This window comes from Chelmon rostratus, chromosome 15 (genome assembly GCF_017976325.1).
Source record: "Chelmon rostratus isolate fCheRos1 chromosome 15, fCheRos1.pri, whole genome shotgun sequence".
Lineage (NCBI taxonomy): Eukaryota > Metazoa > Chordata > Actinopteri > Chaetodontiformes > Chaetodontidae > Chelmon > Chelmon rostratus.
The window spans coordinates 19,704,728-19,726,277 of NC_055672.1; the positions used below are offsets into that span (position 1 = coordinate 19,704,728).

The 21,550-nt window shown below is 43.2% G+C and overlaps 1 protein-coding gene across 1 annotated transcript in view; it reads right to left on the reverse strand.

Annotated features, from left to right (window-relative positions):
• Positions 1-426: 426 nt before the first annotated feature.
• sobpa (sine oculis binding protein homolog (Drosophila) a) overlaps positions 427-21,550 on the reverse strand; it is a 37,372-nt gene continuing 16,248 nt past the window's right edge. The window contains exons 4-8 of the mRNA XM_041954041.1: positions 21,008-21,159; positions 19,232-19,255; positions 10,203-10,298; positions 2,179-4,237; positions 427-597 (exon numbers count right to left, since the gene is read on the reverse strand). Coding sequence (XP_041809975.1) covers positions 2,180-4,237; positions 10,203-10,298; positions 19,232-19,255; positions 21,008-21,159 — 2,330 coding nt within the window. The 3' untranslated portion in view covers positions 427-597; position 2,179. The remainder of the gene's footprint in view (positions 598-2,178; positions 4,238-10,202; positions 10,299-19,231; positions 19,256-21,007; positions 21,160-21,550) is intronic.

Sequence of the window (21,550 nt, forward strand, 5' to 3'; positions counted from 1 at the left end):
AAAAATAACACCTAGTGGAGCAGAGATTTTGTACCTGTGGCGTGGCACCAGGTTGGACTGAAATAGGAGCATTTCATTGAGGGGAATCTCTCTATGGGGCTCCTTCGCTAATGTCCCAGCAGCAGCTTTGAATACAGGACACTATAGTGCGATCCTTCGTAACAGACAAGACAGGGAGCACTTGCTTTGATAGGGGAGTGTGGATGAGCTATAAGAGCCAGAGTGGGCTGAGAGTCTCTAAATGAGGAGAGAAGCAGTGGGGTAAAGTCCTCCTGTCGCAGGGACACAGTCTGCAGTTCAAAGGTCAAGCGATCCTGCTGGCCATGACATCAAGAGGGTCAGTCCGTCAGAGCGTCCGTCACACGGACAAAAGGAGTCCTGTCCGCTCTGCTATGATACACATCAACATGTTTGGTTGGACTCTCATCAGTCGTCGAAGGCGATTTGTGGTGCTGGTAGACTGGACGATGAGTGAGGACGAGAAAACTGTTTGTGTGTGCGTGTGTGCGGTGGTGTGTTTGGGAGGGGTGGGATTTGGAGGTGGGGGGGTGGACAAGTAAGTGTCACTGATGGCACTGTGGTCCTCAGAGCGTCCATCTGTGAAACAGAGTGGGAGGAGAATTAGACTGAGTCACCACAGGCAGCCCTAACTTTAATTTAAAGGTAAGTGGGGGAATGGGGGGGGGGGGGGGGGGGGGGGGGGGGGGTTAGAGCAGCAGGGCTCACACAAGAACAGGGCAGGTGTTGGAGAGAATGCAGATTTTCAGCAGCGTCTCCTAATTTGTGGTTTACTCTCTTTAGTACATGCAATCAGTATCAGCTTGAGGACACTTCTGGGCAAATAAAGAATAAAATATTCAGCATCTGCTTTTCTGGTGACATAAATTTTACATAATGTTTTAGATATTTTACAATAAATTCCTTGTGATATTGCAGATAAGTGGAGAAGGTAACAACAAGCAAACATTTTTTTCATTCTCTCTTCTCGGGTATCTTTAGCTATCTGAAGGTTGTGGTGGATTTTCTCCATCACGTCCATGATTCATTTCAGCTGCTTTTAGCAGTACTAATGGTGCATAGAGCTTGATTTTCATCTTTTGTCGTTATTAATTAGTCTAATTCAGAGCACTCGCCTCATGTTACCACAACTTGAATTGGCCTTCAATTGCTCTTGAATACAATTTCATTTAATTAACAACTCAAGGAGTGCATCATTAAATTTGTATTAATGTGCTGAATAAATCCATTGTCATGAAAGACTTCCCATTTCCATTCTGAGGCTCATGGAGATCTGCCAGTCAAAGTAAATTTTAGATAATGCAAGACAGATGCCAAGCAAGCCATGTATGTCAATCTAAACAAAACAAAGAAATGCACATGCACGATATCTAACTGTTGCCATAATTCATTTGACTATCTCATATCGAGTTTAAGATATTATTTTGATGCAACTGACGAGTTTAATTGTGCTGCTAAGTTCTCAGAGTGTGAGACTTGGGGAAATCCTGGCATATCTCCTTCCATACCTGGATGTATCAACACCTCCTTTTAAGGGGCGCTTGATCATTTCATCTTTTCAAAAATGGGCTTCATATTCCCTCCTGGTTCATTAACCCTTTTAAAGGCTTTTAAAAGTCAGTCCCCGTGAGTGCCCCTCCAGGTGGCGTTCAAATACATCACCTGCACACCGTCTGCCACAGTGGAGCTGAGGCTTAGGCACTCACATTCCTTTTAGATAATAATTCAGTTGACGCTTGTTTGACCTCTTCCATGGAGTCTGTGTGAGGGCACATTACATCTACCCTTGAATCAAGCATCACATTGTGAAATTCTGATGAAGTGATCAGCCCTACTGTGCCATTTCAAAATCATCATGCCACACTGGACAAAACATGAAATAACCCTGTTGCCAGAACTGTAGGATGATAAGACTCAGTGTGAATAGTAAACTACTCGTTAAAGAACCCTTTTGAAGTAAAGGAGATAATTTCAAATAGTTATAGATATACACCAGTGAGTGAGAGACATTTGAAACATCAAAACCGACTGATTATTTGATGAGCACCCCACAGCGAATTACAAAATGTCACTGAATAAATCTGTGTGAAGTTATACTTAAATACAGAGTGCACGCAACTGCATACAAGTGTTTGTGGGCGCACACTGAAGTGAACTCACCTCATTTGTTTTGATTGCGGATTCGCAGACACCTCCTCTTCAGCGGCGGCTCCAGCTCGGGGCTCCCGGCTGCTGATAAGGGGGCACTGATGGAGCAGGATAGGATGGCCGTCTTGTCAGCGCCGGGCTTTGGCACAGGCTGGATGACCACACAGCCTCCGGTAGACAGCAGTGGCAGGGCATAGGCGTGCTCACCCTCCTCCAAATTGGAGTCAGGGTCTGGCTTACCCTCCACTGTGTCCGCCATCTCATCTTGCACTGGGCCCCGCTTCCCCGGCTCCCAGTCTCCAACCGAGCAATTGTTCTCTTTCAGTGCCTCACGCTCCAGCTCACCATTGGCTGGCTGCTCCTCTGCTTCTCCTTCTCCTGCAACGTTCTCTCCTCTTCGGTCAGGGCAAGACTCAAAGGCAGAGGTGAGAAGGGAATGCCATCCCGTACCATTGACTATGACATTGCACGGGGCAGCAGGGCTAGCTTGGAGCTGGGGCAGGAGTTGGGGCTGGGTCCGTGCTGTGCTGGGTAAAGTAGGTGGGGCAATGTTGGAGACACAGGGATTTAGCTGGTTTACTGGAGGATCGGCATTGCAAGAGGGGCTACTGCTGCTGGAGGGTGGGCCTGATGATTCCAGTGTGCTTGGGAGTGAGGCCCCTTCCAGCTCTGTAGCACTGAGGAGGCCCTGTGAGAGGGCCCCTTCACCCCCATCATGACTACCTTTCCCTTCCCTCTCCAGTCCAGCAGCTGGAGGAGATCTGGATTCAGCCTCAGCCTCTACTTTGACCTGGACCCCAGGTAGCATCCTCTGAATTACCTGCTGTTGGCATGACCTATGGCCCACGGTTAGATCAATCACTCCCTCCATCGGTCCGGGGCCGCTGGTTAGGCCTAGGTTGCCCGAACTCTCCTCTGCCTTCACAGTCAAGTCCACCAACGCCATCCTGCTTCTCTCTGAGTGTACAGGAGAGAGACACTCTGTACCAGATGGCTCCACTTTCTGCTCACCTCCGTCACCTCCAGAGGTACCTGGAGAGTGGGGTCCAGAAGCTGAAGCTTCGGAGGACTCTTTAGCACTGCGGGCAGAGCCACTTCTCTCAGGCTGGTCCCTGGAAGCTTTGGGACTGAAGGGAATTGGGATTGGAATAGGGATGGGGACTGGGAGGGGAACAATGACAGGGTAAGGAACCAAGAGAGTTGGTGGGGGAACCAATGGGGCCAAGGATGGCATGCCAAAGTTCATCATTGGGGGCAGAGGAATGCGTCCATTGGGCATCATATTGACTGGGGGGAAAGGGGGCAGACCTGGCATGGGGAGACCAGGGTGGGGGGGCATCATGCCAGGGTTGGGATTGGATGAGGGGTGGACATGTGGAGATAGCAGTGGCCTGTGCATGGGGCTCGATGCTGGACCAATGGTCCTAGGGGGAGGTGGTGGACCAATACCAGGAATAATGGGGTTTGACAGGGGGCTATTTGGCCCTGCAGGGTGGGGAGAGGGGCGAAGAAATGGAGGACGCATGTGCTGCATCATTTGATGCTCCATGAACAGAGGCAGGGGCATAGGTCCCCTGGGTGTCATCACCATGGGAGGGCTACCAGAGGGAACCCCGACAGGTGGGTGCAGAGTGGGAACAGGTGGAGGGGGAAGTGTGGGGCTCTCGTGGGGTCTGGGTGTGGGGATCTTGGCTGAGGAGGAGGAGGATGGCGAGCAGACAGCAGCAGTGTCCGAGGGTGAGGTGGCAGAAGAACTGGAAGGGGCCAAAGCAGAGGTGGTGGAAGGCCCCCCTGGTGAGGGGGCTTTACGCCGGAGGTCCGTTAACGGCGTTCCCCAAGATTCAGGAGTAAGGAGCTGTACCCCTCCACTGCACTCCAGCTTACCCTCCCCACCAGCTCCATGTCCTGGGTTGCACAGTGCTCCAGGCAGCGCGGCCTGAGTCTCCTTGTAGAAAATGTCCATCTTATATTGGTTCAGGCATTTGGCACTGCAGAACTGCAGCCTCCGTTCACCAGCACCAAAGTCCAGGTACTCCTTAGTGTGGCGAATATGTTTGCACCAGTCACACACCTGCAACAAAAAACACACACAGCACACACACTGCATCAGCACCTGTCACCCTGCATACAAAAGACTTCTAATTTGTTTTTGATGAAATACAACACAATCTTCTCTGAAGTACCCCAGTAAGCAGAGGCTCAGCCTCCAAACCATCTGGAGATAAACACATTTTAAAAAGATTCTTTTTAAGGAAACTGATGCTTTTTCTAAACACTTTTACAGATCTGTCAAGAGCAGACACTTAACTTTGAAGTCTGTATAACTGCACTTGCCTGTATGTATTTGATTTATGTAATCTACGTGTGTGTTTGTGCATGTGTCTGAATTGATATGTTTTCCTTACTGAGAGGTAAATGTGCACCTGATGGCATTCTGCTGCAGAGTGCTACTGAAGTGACTTTGTCTTAAACGGTCTGTCCTAAAAAGGAATGCCCATTTAAACCTTCTGCTGGCAATAAAGACACTCACAGTCTCATTTAACCATAGATCCTTGGGAAACTGACACCCCAAACACGACAAGACAAAAAGATTATTTCCCTGAAATGGCCTTCACACACACTTGGCATTGAAGTGCGTGCCAACTAGGGGAGAGGCACTGTAGTTAAGTCAGTTAAAATGCTAGAAAGATACAGTATCACGTTTATCCTAAAGAACTGATCAATACTGAATCACAGAGAAAGTTTCACCTTTGGAGTGTCCTGAAGCTGCACTTCAGGCCACTCCATAGATCAGCAATAATCTGAGAGGACATCTTGACTGCTGTCATGATTTACTTTACTTTACTCTACCAGGTTTAAGTTAGGTGACTACTGCAATATCTTCATGCAGAACTTTCTGTGTTTACCTTGTATTACAATAGTTACTATGTTAGTAATTGTCTCATTTCTCTGGATAATTGGCTGAACATACATGATATGACTATTTTGGCGACGCCTGCAGTGCTGATTATTACTGAAAATGTTTCACTGATTTAAAACATTAATGATAAGTGTGAGGTTTTGGTGTCAGTCAATTAAAATCTAAGCGTAAGAGCTCCCTTCAGAATTTTTAACAAGGGATTTGCTCTTTTGGGCACAACCATTTCCATTTATACATGTGGTGACGGAAAGCAACAAATGCATATTGTCTTAAAGAGGACAGTCTATAAATATACTGCATTGTGTTGGAAACAGCATTGTTTGAAAAGCACAAAGCTGCCATTTTAGACCAATGTTCAACAATGTTACGGTGGCAAATCTATTTATCCACTTCCAGTAGCCTCAAAAGACCAGAATGCAATGCAGCCATGGCTTATATCTTTTTGTGAAATAGGAGTGCATAGGGAGTTTTTTGTGATTTCAGCAAATGGGCAGAGCAACACTGCACTGTTTGCTCTCCACTCCAACTTTTTAAAGTGCAAAAAAATATGAACATAGACACTGTGTCACAAAAATGCATTACAAGGTAAAGTAATACTGTGCCCAACAACATATACAGATAAAGTCTGGACAGAATAACATGAATGTCTAACAATACAATACAACACAATTTACAAACACCACCTATCAAACCTAACTGTTCTGTGAATACACAAACTCCAGCCCTGGCCATGGCGTGAGTAGATTATGAAAGCATTCATTTTTGCTGTTCCCTTCTATTCCACATGTTTACTGATATCCAAACATGTAACAATTAACTGTCATTGTTTTTTTTGTTTGGATTTTCTGATAGCGAGAGACAGCAGCATATGTCCTCATGGCATTTACAATATCTCACTTGTGAAATTCTGTTGTAACTTTGTTTTTAACTAATCCAAATCAATTATTGCTCTGTATGTATTCCTGTAGCTCAGATCAAGTTTTTAGGGTCGCAGTGGGATTTGTAAAGTGTGGTCACAGCCAATAATTTCATTTCTAATAAGATAATGACACGGTTTTGCCAGTTCAGTCTCAAATTAAATCTCTCAGCATATGTTGTGCTGTATGCAGAGAGCAAACCAGACTTTGATCCAGACACAAGGAGGCTAAACTGAAAACTTGTCTTTCTTGCTCACCGTAGTGGCAAAGATCCCAAAACACCCTGCTGCACTGTTTCATCACCGTTGTACACCTTTTCAGCACAAAAAGTGCAAATTTTTCTTTGGGAAGAAAATGAATGTGACCCTGGTAAAGCAGATAGCAGTGGGCGAGCCCTGAACACGGCGTTACTCGTCAGGCCACACACAGCTCACTCTGTCAGCTCTGGGAGGAGTGGCAGGTCCTCGCTGGAGATAATTAAGGCATTAATCAGTTGTCAGACCCCTCAACGACATCCATCCATCACACAGACCCTTAAGCCCCCAAGCTGAATGTTAATAAGTTGAGGGATGCGAACCGGAAGGTGGATAAACTCCTTTTGCACGCTGCATAGCAACATTGGTTTATTTGGCAGGATCCTGTCTGGCAGCAGCTGAAAGACAGTGGACTCACATGGGCTGTTTGGGCAGATGCACTGTAGCACTGGCCAGGATTTCAAAAGAACGCATTGCATGCTGTCCTGCAGCTGCTACACATGTAAAACATCAGGTTCTTTGCATAGATCATGTGTTTTACATCAGGTTGTCTGGTGCAAGGTGGGCTGAATCAAGCACAGGCCTCTGTAAAAAAGGACAAAAGTTTGAAAAGATGTGCTGCAGTTGTGCATTCGTAACAAGCTCAAAGTGGTTATGCAGCCTAACTCAGGAGAGATAGCGTGCCCGAATGCAATTCAGGAGGAATTTCTGAAACAAACACATGAAAAGAGCTAAGGACAAGCAGCTAGAGAGCTTAAGGGACCACAGCAAAAACAGATCTGAGGCTGGGATACATAGCAACCGCTAAGCCTATCAGTCCCTTTAATTCTACACGTTTTAAGTGGCCATTTAGTCCTGGCTAATTCAATGAGCCATGACTGAGTAAAAGTCAAAAAGGTGCTCTCTCAACTTGAGCTTGATAATGGTAGGCCCAGGATATTCTAAATAATAAATGTGCTGAAATTTTCCTTGACTCAGAAAGACAGATGGAGAGCACTTAACGACTTTCTGCACTGTGAGTGAAATTTCACTGCACATTACGCTAATGGAGTTGTGCTTTTTTTCCCTCTCTCTTGCGCACGCTCTCCCCACTCTGTACACAGATGTTTGCAGTTGAACGTAATTATGGTCATTTATTTCCATCGTGGCCAACGAACCAGTGCTGGTGATGCAGTTTAACCGTTTGCATTACAACAATTATCGTGCCTCCAAACAAGTGCAATCACCTCAGCGGTCGATCGTTCTCTTCCTCCTCTCGCCCTCTGACCCTGTGACGAGGCCAGTGACATTCATCAATCCCAAGATCAGGCAACAGCTACTTTTAGCGTATAATTACTTTACATTAACAAGTTAGGTAAGGTGTTTCTTCAGTCTCAGGGGTTAAGGGATTGGATGAAGAGTATTAAATCGCTGCAGCCACAGAGATGAAGGAGTAGGTTGCGGACCAACAGGTTGCTGAGGAGGATGAGAAAGTTTCAGGTGGCGAAGAAGAGGAAGAGTGTGCAGATGTAAAAGAGAGTGCAGAGGGCTTAGATAATGAAGAGGAAGAAGAGTAGGAGGTTGCAGAGGGTTAAGAGGCTGGAGGGTTTCAGACGCTGCAGAGATTGTAAGGTTTCGTAAGAGGCTGTAGTGCCTGAAGTGGTTTTACATGTAGGAAGAAGAGGTTTCTAAGAATGAAGAGGGTTAAGCAGCAAAAAGTGCATAAAGGGACAGGCTTGTATATCCCCCTGTTAAGGTTGATACGTGATGCTTTTGGCACTTCTCAGATTGCTGGTATAATCACATAGTGCAAAACACAAGGATTAAAGCCATGAAAATGAACCAGGTGCCTGAAGCCAGCCAGTTGCTCGGTTGCTTTGGTTGAGTCGTCTCTCACTCTGCAGCAAAGTCTCCGCTCACGACAATTCGCATCCACCGGCGATGTGAAGACAGCACACAGAAACACGGTGCTTGCTGCATTGTGGATTCAGTCCAAAAACTAGATTATGTCGCAAGAGACTGCCATCATAAAGCACCTGGTTCACTGGGAAAAGAAAACAGAATAAAGCTTCCGCTAAAGTTTGCACAAGAAAATTAAAGTTTGGCAGCGCTTAACAGACCATCTGCAACACGTGGACCTGTTACTATGATTAGCCAAAATATCAGTTTACAGTGGCCTCATTTATTGAAATACCCTTCATGAAAATTACCTGGCTTACAACAGGAGAGACATATCTGGCTCACACCCTTTCCCAGTGTCTTACTGTATATTGGCTAGTCTGTGTGAATGGAGCGTGGAGAATTTAAACAGCAGATAAAAGCCACGGATGACCAGAACTACACTCCCTGCGAGGCCTGTCTTATCACAGCCAGCCATCACCATCGCTCATTATAGATGTGACATACAAAGGCCATTCTCACTTGGCCAGGTGAACCTCAATGGCGCTATATTTCACAGCACACGCTCACGCACGCACAGTGAGTAAAATATCTCCAGCTGCAAGAATGATGAGACAGACCTGGTGGATTGTGTTTGAATGTCACTGCAGCAGACTGGACCTGTCTGAGATGAGATGTCTCTGTTTGCGTGTGGCTGCCTGGTACGGGCCGGCTTTTCCACGTGGGACACCGTTGTTTAAAGCAAAAGTTTAATATATTTTTGGGTAATATGGTTATTCGTTTTTGCTGAGGGTTAGATAAGAAGATCAGCACCACTCTGCTGAGTAGCGTTTTTTAGTGTAGAGAGTGGAAACAGGGAAACAGCTAGCCTTTCCAAAAGTAACCAAATCTGCTTACCACGCCTCTAAAGCTCACCTATAAACACCTGATAACTCCTCTGTTTAATCAAGACAGAAAACAAAGAATAAAAACAATATGCTGGGGTTTTAGGAAGGATTGGGTGCTGCTCTATTTCTTGGTTGGGAGCAGTTACTTCCTGGAGTCTACGCTGGTTGTCTGGAAACCTCACAGAGACAAGACTTGTCATATTTACACTTTGGTTTTTGTTAAAAACAAGGTGCTGTTTGGCAGATTTTTCTACTAGTCAGCTCAGATATACGAGTGGTATTGATTTTCTCATTTCTCAGCAAAAAGGCAATAACACCATTCCTAAAATGTCAAACTATGGCATTAAAGGAAGAGTTTTGGTCTTTTAGCACTTGGATCGGATAACACTGTACTCACCAAAGTCTTTTGTCTGTTCAAACAGATTATCTTAACTACATTATTTAAAACTGAATATCCATTGCCCCATGTCAATTCTTGTTAGTGATGCTGCCGCAGCTATTCATTTGGTGAGTACAGTATTCTTATTGGACACATAGAATATCATAGAAATGATGGTTAAAACTATGAAAATAAGACCCAGCTTGCAATAAACTTGAATGTTCCTTTAAATGCACATTAGCTGCATATTGGTGGCATATATTTCTTTGTGTTTTTGTTGTGATGAAGGGTCTACCAAACTGGTTTCTTCCACTAAACTGTGAGTGTACAAAAGTTATCACAATTCTCAAAGTAAAGAAGTAAATCCACGCTATTCACCTTAGTTTTGCCATAAATGTGTTATCATTGCAATAATATACCTACTTTAATTCTGGATGAGAACATTCGTCAGACACTTCCTCCAAATGCTCAACAGAAGTCACTGAATGTGATGTATAAACAAAATGAGCAAAGCAAATGATTACGCATGAAAAAAGTTATGAAAAGCTCAAACTTAAATGTATGCAAACTCTACGTCATGAGTGTTTACTGGCTCTTATTTTCATGCTGCGCCTTTTGTGCTGAATCTAGTGGTTGATGCTTTTACAGTAATGCCCAAATATGAATCGGGCCATTGACATGTCAGGAAAAAAATGACTTGAAAATTACACACTTTTAACAAAAAAACAACATCAAAACATATTTGTGCAGTAGCCATCAAGCTTAAACTCTATCTGGTGGGTAAATGGTTATGGTCCTTACAAGCACATCGCTGTTTGTCTTGAAGACAAGCCTGGGCGTGTCCTGAGTAAAGCTGTGCTGGGGTAATTTCCCACCGAGGCCATCGTCGTCTCTCGCCTGGGGGGGAGAAATAATGGCTTCTTTTTACGAATGGACAAAATAAACAGGTGAACAGAGGCAACAAGGAAACTCAGAAATGGAAAACAACACTGAGAAAGATGAACAGAAATGGTGACTGCAACATGGGTGAACAGTCATTGGTTTGCGGACAAACCAATCCACAGGATTCTCTGCAACAAAACAGTGTGTGAAGGCGTATGCATGCATGTGCATGGTTGAAGAGTCTGCAAGGCATTTGGTTCAGACATTCAAAGTGCTGCCTACCACCACAGCAGCGTGTGCTCCTTCAAATGCACATTTAGTTCAGATAAAAAGGCGAAATGAAACTTTAAATGGAAAAAAAATTATTAAAGATCATTCTACACTAACATGAAGAAACTAAAAACCTTTGTGTTCACACATCGTTCCAAGAATTTCATTTTTTAGAGTCTGAACAACAAGACATCTCTGCAAAATTACAATTAAAGGTGGAGGTTCTCCCACCCTAACCGGTGCAGCGAAGCTAATGAAGCTAAGAGCGAGATGTCGATCAGATGCAGTCCACGCCACCGCTGTCCTGAGTAAAAGCGTAACCAGTCCGGGGTGAGTGAAAGTGCCTGTGTGGGTGAGTGTGCCGGGCCATGCCTCCATGAGCTGAGCCATAAAGTTAGCTATTGTTAGCAGTTCCTTCATGCAGTTAAATGAACATACAGAATAAATAAAATGTAACAAGAGATCAAGCATCTGATTTTTCTTCCTCACTGATAACTGCAATGGAAAAAGTATAGCAAGCTTATCCGCGTTTCAGAGTGATAAAAGCTCACAGCGAATAACAGAGTTTTTACCCGGCTTGGTGGAATATTATCCGGACAATGGACACATTTTGAGTATTTCTAAGAACCGCTGCTGCTTCACACAGCAGACCACTGCTCCACATCAGACACTTCAAACCAAGAGGAAGCTGTTCATGGCCACAGCAAACATGGCTAGAATATTCGGGCAAAACACTGTAAATTCATATTTAATACACAGCAGAATGAAGAAAATGATTTTATATCAGATAGTTATAGATTAGAAAGTCGGTAAGTTTCTGGGTAATTAGCAGGGATAACATCACGCTGTTGGTTCATGCTGTCTTGCTTCATTTTGCGAAAAGGACTCAAGTCTATCTGTAGCATTTAGAGCTGGCTGACTTGGAGATGAACTGTAATTGTTGCAAAAACATGAAATACCTTGATTGATTGCTAACATTAGCAAACAATATTTGGCAGTTTCGGCCTTGCTAACAATGTGTTGCGTGTTAATGGTCAATATTTGTTGATATTCTTGTAGGAAAAAAATTGCATAATTTGGAAAGTGTGTAAAATGACTTTAATTTAGTGGTACGGGTCTGGTGGGTGGATGGACAGGTTGGACTCTTGGGGTTAGACTGGATACAGTGCTCCGTTTGCATTTTGTATATTGTGAAAATCTGCAACAAATAGATCAAAGAGAAATAACAATTATTTTAGGTCAAGTCAGACAATGTGCTTAATTTGCTCAAATAGTCGCTGCTGTCAATTTAATTTCCCATGCTGTAATATTACAATACAAAACTCCTTTAAACATTCATAGCAGCTGGAACAGGAGCCACCTTCTCCTGCACTCTGTGACTCATTCATTATGCGCAGTGTGAGAACTGAGGCAGTCAGTGCTGTTAGGCCAGGTGTGGGCAATTTTGTCACAAAGAAGTTATCGGAGAAGCTTCGCCTGGCACAACGCCAAAGCGCTCCATTGTGTTCCATTAAATGAAATGCACTTTTACATAATATAGATCGCAGCGTGAACAAAGCGGTTCATATCTCGCAGCCACTGGGCGCTGAGCCTCCGTTATCAGAAAGGGAGATTTAACCTCAATTATACATGTTCATCATGCCGCCTGCAGCCCGCAAGCTGACATTTCATCCAGAGCCTGTGCCGTTGACAGGTGAGCTACTGGCCTGTGCAGCTCTCTTTCATATCATGTTCCGTTTAAATTGCTCGCTGCAACCTTTGATTTGTCATGGGTAATTTGGCCTCCAGCTCTGTTCATCTCTCCATGCTACCAAAGGGCAATTCTGGTGTCTCTTTTACATTAATACGTTTTTCGTCCAAAGACTGATTGAGTTTGCCTCTGCTTCCATCTGCTTCCCTCACCTCCAGGTAGAGCTTCCCACTCCAAGCATGACATAAATCAGATATCACGGCCTTGTGTCTCATGCGGAGTGCTGTTATTTGTACGGGAGAGGATGCGGCGTAAGAATCTGACAGAAAACGGTGTTCAGCACTGACATTTTACAGAGGAACAGGGGAGACTTTTCACCTTGTCACCAAAGGTTGCAGAAAACAAAACCAGAGATTACAGGGTCACGGTTATATAGAAGCTGCCAGTGCGCTAAAAGAACAGTAGGCGTGGACTGAGCCATGTCAACGATTTTTTCACACACACACACATATGCGCCATGTCTCCTCAGAACGGGCACGGGCGCACAGGTAAACACACATAAACATACACAGGGATCTGGGCAGGCATTTGTGGATACACACACACACAAAGATGCACCATTGTGCTATTATTCTGTCTCCAGTTTGTGCTCTGACCCTCTGGCTCTGTGCCAGTTCATTTGCATATTGTACTAATGAGGTGTTGGCACTGTGAACGAGGCGTGAGGCGCACACAGGGTGCCACACACAGATAAAGAAGATGGATTTAGATAGACTGACAGATAGACAGACAGATAGACAGACAGATAGACAGACAGATAGATAGATAGATAGATAGATAGATAGATAGATAGATAGATAGATAGATAGATAGATAGATAGATAGATAGATAGATAGATAGATAGATAGATTCAGTGCCAGTTGTGTTCTTATGTTTAAAGGTGTTTTTTTTTTCCTTATTGCTGCTGCTCATGCCAGAACACTGCACACCCACACACTGCTGCCACCCGGCTGAAGTTCCTTACAAGAACGACAGAGCAGGACACCGGCCGCCGAGCTCCCCTCTGTCGACTCCAGCGTCCTGAGGGGACGCCACACCAGCTGCCGCCACGCAAGCTTCCATCTGGGCACGAATACACGTCCAGGTGTGTGTGCCCGTCACCTGCCAAGAGAGCTGCGCTTCTCAAAGAAAGCCGCTCGTAGGCAGGCTTTCCAAATCCAAAGGCAAACACAGACGAGCTCGGCGGAGCTCAGCCCAAATCCTGAAATGAAGGTGCAGTTCTGGCGCTGCGCGTGTGACAGGCAAGAAAACGCACCCTTCCACAAAGAAAGAAAAAAAAAGAAAAATAGAGAGACAAGCTTGTCTGTACTTTTCATGTTTTGAAAAGCCATCCCAACACCAGCTCAACTCTGTTTGCAGTGTACCATGGAGATTTTCACACACATGCACAGGAATATTCTAAGATTACCGAGGCCATGATCTTTGCACTTTAACTGAGGGAGCACACACACAAAAACGATGGTTTTACAAGGGCTTTCTTTACAAGGTGGCGGTGCTTTATGGGCCAATAGAAGAATAGTAAATTTTGCAATAACAGCTTCAGTTATTCAAAAAAAAAAAAAGAAGAAGAATTTAGCTGCTTTGTAAGCTCTCTTTACAGCAACATGTAGATCTGTGTAGAAATATTTGAGCATATTGCTGTGGCATCATGTCTAAATTTAGTTTTTATTGCAGGAAAAATGACGCAGGGCAATTTCCTTGTACTAAATACCTTTTTTAAAGGGTGTCGCAAATGCTATTCTTAATATAACTCATTCTGCAACAACATCTTCTTGACATCGTGATGGTGGCTTTTGAAACGCTGAGTTATTCTTGGAACTTCACAAGGTTGCAAGGACTACACGTTTCCTGAAGGTCATCGTCACAACACACCTGAAATGTCCAATATCGGGTGTGCCTGCAAATCTAAAAATGCAGCACATTCTCTACTGCACTTTTTGAGTGTAGTTTATCGTCCCGACAAGTTTAAGAAAAGACACAAAAGCATGCAAGTTCATGTGTGAGGCTCCACTTTTACAATCTCTGCGCCTAGTTAGCCCGAGTTACTTTTGTCTTTATTTGAGCTGAATGGCTGGCAGCTATGAGATAATCACCTTCCTCTCTGTGCCCTGAAGCTGTGTCAGGCAGGCCTCAAGGCTTCCTAACCAGCAGTGAGCCTGAGCTGCAATATGCAGACACATTATACACTTCATCACACACACAAAATTTCCACACGCAGCTACATCCATATATATACAAGACAGAGCTACACACACACACACACACCCTCTTTTCTCTTATTCATTGTGTGTGCGTGCCCTCCTTGGCAGCTGATGGAGATGCAAAGTAAATTGTGGAGTGTTCAGGAGCAGGGCGGTAACCACCGGGCTGTGTGTGGAGGAGACATTTGTGTGTGTGTGTGTGTGTGTGTTTGAGGTGATGTGACATTTCTGGGCTGACATGAAGCGGCACTCTGCCCCCTCGCGCCTGGAGGGAGCTCCCAGGGAAAGACACTGATGGAGGTCTGGGGTCTCCGGGGGGGAATTTCATGGTGTGAACAAAAAGCCCTGCGCTGCGGCAGAAACGACCTGTAAAACACAAGCTGGAGTCTCCACGCTACCTGCATAATGCTTTCCTGAATGTTGTGGAAGCAGAAGACATGGGGCATATGTTAATTTGCATGATGTACAAAGATACAGAGAGATAATTACACACTATAAATAAAATAACAATGTGATCTCTGTTTTTAATTTTGCATGAAGAAATATGATAAATCACCCAACTGATTACACATGATGAGCCACTATTGGCTTCTTTTTTAACAGGACTTTGAATTAGTCCTCCTTCTAGCTGCTTTTCAACCACAATATACCAGTCTACAATCAAGCAGTAGGTATTTTTTTCGCAGGAATTCAAGCCCAAAAACTCGTGAACTCACACCAAACTGCAGAGAAAAGCAGATTGTTGGTGTTGGTTGCAACAGCAACGAGCATCATTTCATCACAATCGATGTTGCAGCAACAAACTCCTGCATGAAGCATTTAAAATCCAACTCTAAGCGGCATGTGGACGACATGTGGAACGCGCGGCTGACCGACTCAACGAAAGAGCAAAGCCTCCTTTCACCTACATCTTTGTGCCGCCATGCGTCACACCCGCAGAGGGTAATTCATCACTGCTAATTGCCTAACTTAATCTCGGCATTGTATCCAAAGAGCAAGCATGTTTATCAGCGTATGTGTAGGTGTAAGTTAGATTGAGACGCCAAAAGGCTGCATGTAAAAGCGCGACAGTTGAGCAGCTTCTACCTACGGCTGAAAGCAAATCTCCACCCTTAAAATTTAATTTCATTCGCTTTAATCCCCCAGTCTATCCCAGGTCGTAGCAAGTCAATGCTCAGTGAACTTTCCCTCCAGTTAGTAGCTTTCCACTCAAACTGGCTTTTGCAGTGCACACCATGCAAACCAGCATTAGCTGCAGAGCAGAACAAAACGCTACGTCTCTGAATCCAACAGTGGACAGTGACAAAGAGAAAGAAAGTGAGCAGGCAGATGGAGGTGAAAGACAGAATAATTGAGTAGTGTGAGCGGCAAGGAGGCAGCACCTTCCATACAAACTAATCCAGAAGCTCGAGGCGTACAGTAGACAGGTACATAAGTGATTAGCCCGAGTTAAGCTATCGATCATTTTTCGCCACACGCAAACACACACTACATAATACAGGGTTATGCAGAAATGTGAGAAAGTAGCAACCATAGTCACCCGAGGAGGGGATTGGGTTTCATGGATGAGGCAGCTGAAGATATTTCATGCAACATAATGCCAGAGCCGTTACCCACCCCCTGCACCCCCCCACCTCCTCCTCCGCCACGTCTCCTCTCCCCTATCCCAAGCACACGCAGACATGAGATACTTTTTTCAGCCATGACAATATTTTTTTTTATCTGTTGGAAAAATAGAAAAAAAAGAAAGAAAGCCTGCAGGCTGTGTTGTTGTGGCCAACCTTGTGGGTGCACGAGAAAAGAAACGTGGGTATCGCTTACACAAATGGCCTGCATGAATGTGCGAGAGCGAGACAAAATATAGAATCTGAGCCGCTGTGGCAGAGCAGGCCTTTCCTGTGTTTGTGATGATGTGAACATCTGCTAATGGATGACGGAAACATCCAGCACGAGGCTGCCCGCCCTCAAACAGGAATGTATGGATGCGAATGATGTTAATTCTGGAAAATTTTGTGTGATGTCCGCAAATTCTGTGCAAAAACATTGATGACCAATAGATTGATGCTCCAATAAAGGTACTCAACTTCCTGTGTGTAGCTCAAAACTTAAAGCTGCCACACGACAAGTTTAACATTTACTAATCTCCGTTATGTCTGTTAGCGTCTTAGCTGGAGCACCACAGCATCAGGTGACCAAGCCTTGCAATTTTCATTTGCCCATTGAAGATAAAGATGTGACGCAGAAGCCAAAGTTTGCACTATAAGTAGCTTGTGAGCTAGCAAGATGCATAATATGTCCTTAATTTGCAAGAGGCTCAATCATCCTGATTTTATTTGTTTACAGTAATTATTCCAAAGTATCACTTTCAATTATGATTTTTTAAAAGTGAAGGGATCTTTTCTCTTTCTTTTTACCTGCCAGTGGGACTAAATGAAATGTTTTTCTTGAGCAAAAGCTACTAGACTAGTTTTTGAACAGTGGATCTTTATTAGGCAAAACATGAAGTAGAGCCTGTGATCAAATTTTATTGTATCAAACAACTGAATAATTGAACAAAGTGTGTTTGAAGTAGCGGACTGATTGCTGACTTTAACATGTTGCATTAATGAGTAATATGATAATCAAACAATAAAAATGGGAATTATTAAGGTTTTTTTTTTACACTATTGGTTTATAAGTTCACAGGGACGCTGTGTGTCGGAGCTCTTGAGGTAAAAGATTTTCTCGAGGATTGATATGATCCAGCCTGTCACTTTGAAAATCAGACTTTTCTACAGCAGCTGTCACTTCAGTGAGAGAACATGCTTTGAAATTTCTGTCAAAAGTCTGAGGCTGATTAATGGGGAGAGCACAGAGAACTGGAAAGAGTATTGCTCTATCTTTGTAGCTTTCATGCTATTTTCTCACCACACCTCCGTGTACCTTAAATGCCATCAAAATATATTCCACCTCCACTATCGACGAAAAATGTCAGTCATAAGGTCAGAACATAATGCAGAGTTAATTACACTTAAAACAGATGTCATGTCTGAACTAAACGATAAATGTACTGTACAGGACTTTTCTTATAATTATATACAACCACCACTCAAAAAAGGTGGGAAGCCGTTCAAACATAAATAAAACAGAATGTGATAACTTGCTAATCCTTTCTGACATGTACTCAACTGAAAACAGCACAAAGACAATATATTTAATGTCTGACCTCATCAGCTTCATTGATTTTTGCAGCTAAAGACTGGGAAAGTTGTGGAACGCTCCAAAAACACCTGTTTGGATCATTCCACAGGTAAACAGGTTGATTGGTAACAGGTGATAGTATCATGATTGGGTGATGGGGGAGAGGAGAGGTTCACCACCTTGTGAAACACTGCGTGGGCAAATAGTCGTATTAAACATTTCATAATTGCAAGGAATTTGGGGATTTTGCCTTTTGAAATCTATCTATCTACCCAAGGTACCTGAGATAGACTGATGCAAAGTGGAAAAGTGTGCTGTAATCTGATGAGTCCTCCACACACAAGAGGAAAAGGGCCAATCAGATTGTTACGTTAAAAGCCAGCATGTCTGATGGTATGGGGGTGTGTTAGTGTTCATGGCATGGGTAACTTGCACATCTGTGAAGGCTCCATTAATGCTGAAAGGTACATACAGGTTTTGCAGCAACATATGCTACCAGACAACGTGTTTGTCTGGGACGTTCTGCATATTCCAGCGAGGCAATGCCAAACCACATTTCACACTTCTTGCTATTGAGCATCTGAAGTCGTGAAGCATATCAGAATGAGAAAATACAACAATTCGTGTTGCTCAGTTGCCAAACACATACTGAGTGTTGTTAAACTAAAAGGTGAAGTAACACAGTGGTGTTTTGGAACATGCTGTAGGAGTGTGTTTTCACAAAAAACAAATGATGTTTGTCAGTTTGAACATGAAATATCTTGTCTTTGTACTTTATTGAATTAAATATAAAATTAAAATCTTCGGAACTGAAGTCGTAAAACATGCTGTATAACAATAAAGGTTAGAGTAAAGGAAATCTTTTCAGCGACCCTGATGTCTGCACTATATAAACTTTAAATGAACACTTTTTTATGACTGTTTAATGGTAGACAAGACCAGTGGATTCATAGCAGCTTTACATTTGATCTCATGTTTACAGCCTCTCTGATTGATCTCAGATTGATTTGAAACTGCCTTGTCAACTTAGTTGTGTGTCAAATGGCATAGAGCTGTATTAACTCCATTGTGACCTCCTCTGGTGCTCGGAGAACAAAATAAAACCAGTTCAAAAGCTGCGTTCTGATCTGATCTCACATGAAGCTCCTGCAACTGTCACACGCTCCCATGAGGTCTGAGCATGTCAGAGTCTTCTCATCATCATCAGGAGCAGACAGATCATTTATCATCATTTAAACATTAAGTACGATGGAAACTACAAACTTAACCTTGCGAGGGTAAATGAGCTCAAATGTCAAGGTAGAAAATGAAAAACATACACAGCAGTATGGGCAACAGTACAGTAGACTCAGCTTGATTCTCATGCTTTGGGAAAAAGTGTCAGAAAACAAAAGAAACTGGATATCACTATTTGAAATGAAGACATACTCTAAGTGCACCCCTATCCTGTTCCTGGTCCAGTGCAGTGCTTGGAAAAGTGATTATGTTAAGATGAATAACTGACTTCAGGACAGACAAGCAGGAGAGTAAAACACATCATACTCACAGCGGAGTTCCTTACATATCCCAGCTTTGATACAAGACAGAAAGGACATTGTTTAACTACAGTCATCAGGAGGGAATGAGAACACAATAACAACTTTGATGTTCGCTGTCTCGCGTTTGATGCGCCGATCTGACCAAGTCGTTCCGGCGCTGATAGCCTGAAGGTGTTTTTGTAGTAAAATCCATTTTTTATTCTTAATGGTTTCTGGTGTAATGTATTATGCATTGCGCATTTTGTATTCAAGCCAAACCTGAAAAAGTAATGAGAAGGTTTTAAAGTTGACATCTTTAAACAAGATTTTTAGTTAAAATGACCTTTTGGTGTCTCGAGTCAGAATTAAGCGTAATAGAGTAAGTGCTGAAGTTACAGCAGATAAAGCTCCTGCTCACAGTATAAAGACTGTCAAAATGTCATAAAAAGCTTCATTCAGCTCTGACAGAAGCAGAATAAACTGCGTGCTTATAAAGAGCTCACCACAGGCTGGAGCGTTTTCTGGCAGCCATATTAGAGGCTCCCTGCGCTTGGCGGTAATAAAGATACAGCAAACGCACCTCTGAACTGTGCTCTTCCACTGATTAGACATAGCTTATCTGTATGTTTTTACACACAAAGAAGAACACTGCGATCTAAAATGACCAGTTTTGTGCATAAATATTATTAGCATCTTAGCTAGTGCACCATTGCATCACGTTAGCTAACAGTCTACCAATTAGTAAGGATAGGTATTAGCTAAGGTTTACATAGTAGGTAGCTAGCAGTTGTGTGTTAACATTAAGATTGACTGTTTTGCTAAAATTCCTTCTTAGCTAGCACATACTTAGCACAAAAACAGCTTGTTCTCCCTGATATGAACTAAGACCTCTCAAGCTACTACGCTGTAACAATGCTAGAGACAGGAGTTTACTGTGTATGCCAAATTTGGACATAATGTATTATTATTGGGTCTTTGACCTTTGAGCCTGATGAGGTTTTGTTAACATGAGTGTCTCAAAAACCAAGTCACATTAACATTGTCTTCCCTCCAAAAAGGATTACAATTATGAAGAAGGTTTGACTAGAGACAGCAGATAATTCCTAAAACAGCAAATTGAAAAGGAGCGCTGACAGGGTGGCAGAATGCATTTTCTATACCTTACATTAAATTCTCATGTTCACTACAAGCATTTTACTTTTTCACCATGAGCAGCTAGCCGCAAGTTGTTCATTCAGCTAAACTGAAAGAAATAGTGTGCCATTTTGGGAAATACGTTTATTTAACTTCCTGTAAAACAATTACTGTTCATACTGTTTTACATTACTGTTGTGAGTTATGCCAAATTAACTTTAAAGGTGTTGCTGGGTGGATTTTTGATGCCTTTATGCTAACTCAATGCTAACCCCGCCAACTCAAGCTGCCTACTTAACGCACAGTAAGTAGTATGAATCTTTTCATTTAACTCTTGAAAATAAAGCGAATAAATGTATTTCCCAAACTGCCAAACTATTCCTTTAAATTTTTCAGCTTTTCAGCTGATGAACACTGTAACATTAGCATTAACATTTTCAACGATCATTCTTCACGTGGTAATGATAAATTTCACACTTACAGGATTTATGACCATATATAGATTTTTTTTCATGCTTGTTTTTTGCATTTTAAATTTCACATTCTCCCCCTGGGACTCACTGATGATGATCACATCTAGTTGCCAGGACTTTTGTGACATACTGTATCTGCAAACTCTCTCAAAGATGTTGTATCAGAACGTCCAGCTGACTATAAGGAAGGAATATTACCTTGTTTCTCTTAAAATAGGCTCTGCGGCACGCGGCGAAGCACTTCTCGCTGCAGAAGCTCTTCAGCTCACTCCCCATGCTCAGAGAATAGCGTTTGACGCCGACCTTCTGGCACCAGGCGCACATGATCTGCACGTTGGATGCATCTTCATCTAGAAAGACACAAACAGCGGTGAGAGTGAGTATGGATGGAGCTCAAGTTTGTGTGCAGTCTAATGAAGACAAACATCTATTCTTTCCTACATGATCTCCTTTTAATGCATAGACCATGATCCTGAACATTCAGGCCCAGGTGCCATAAAGGATCAGTCTGAAAATATTTCAACCTGGGCTGTATTTTACAGGTTTTATATAAAATCAATTTTACAAAATATTTTTTTTTGCTTAACTATAGTTTGACATTACCATTGACACTTGGAAATAACTAGAACTGTATTTAACAAACTCTAATACTGTCTTACAATGTAACCAGTACTGACCTTGTACGCCTTAAACCATGTGATCAAAGTGAGTCTGACTCTGATTATAAAATATGCTTAAGCA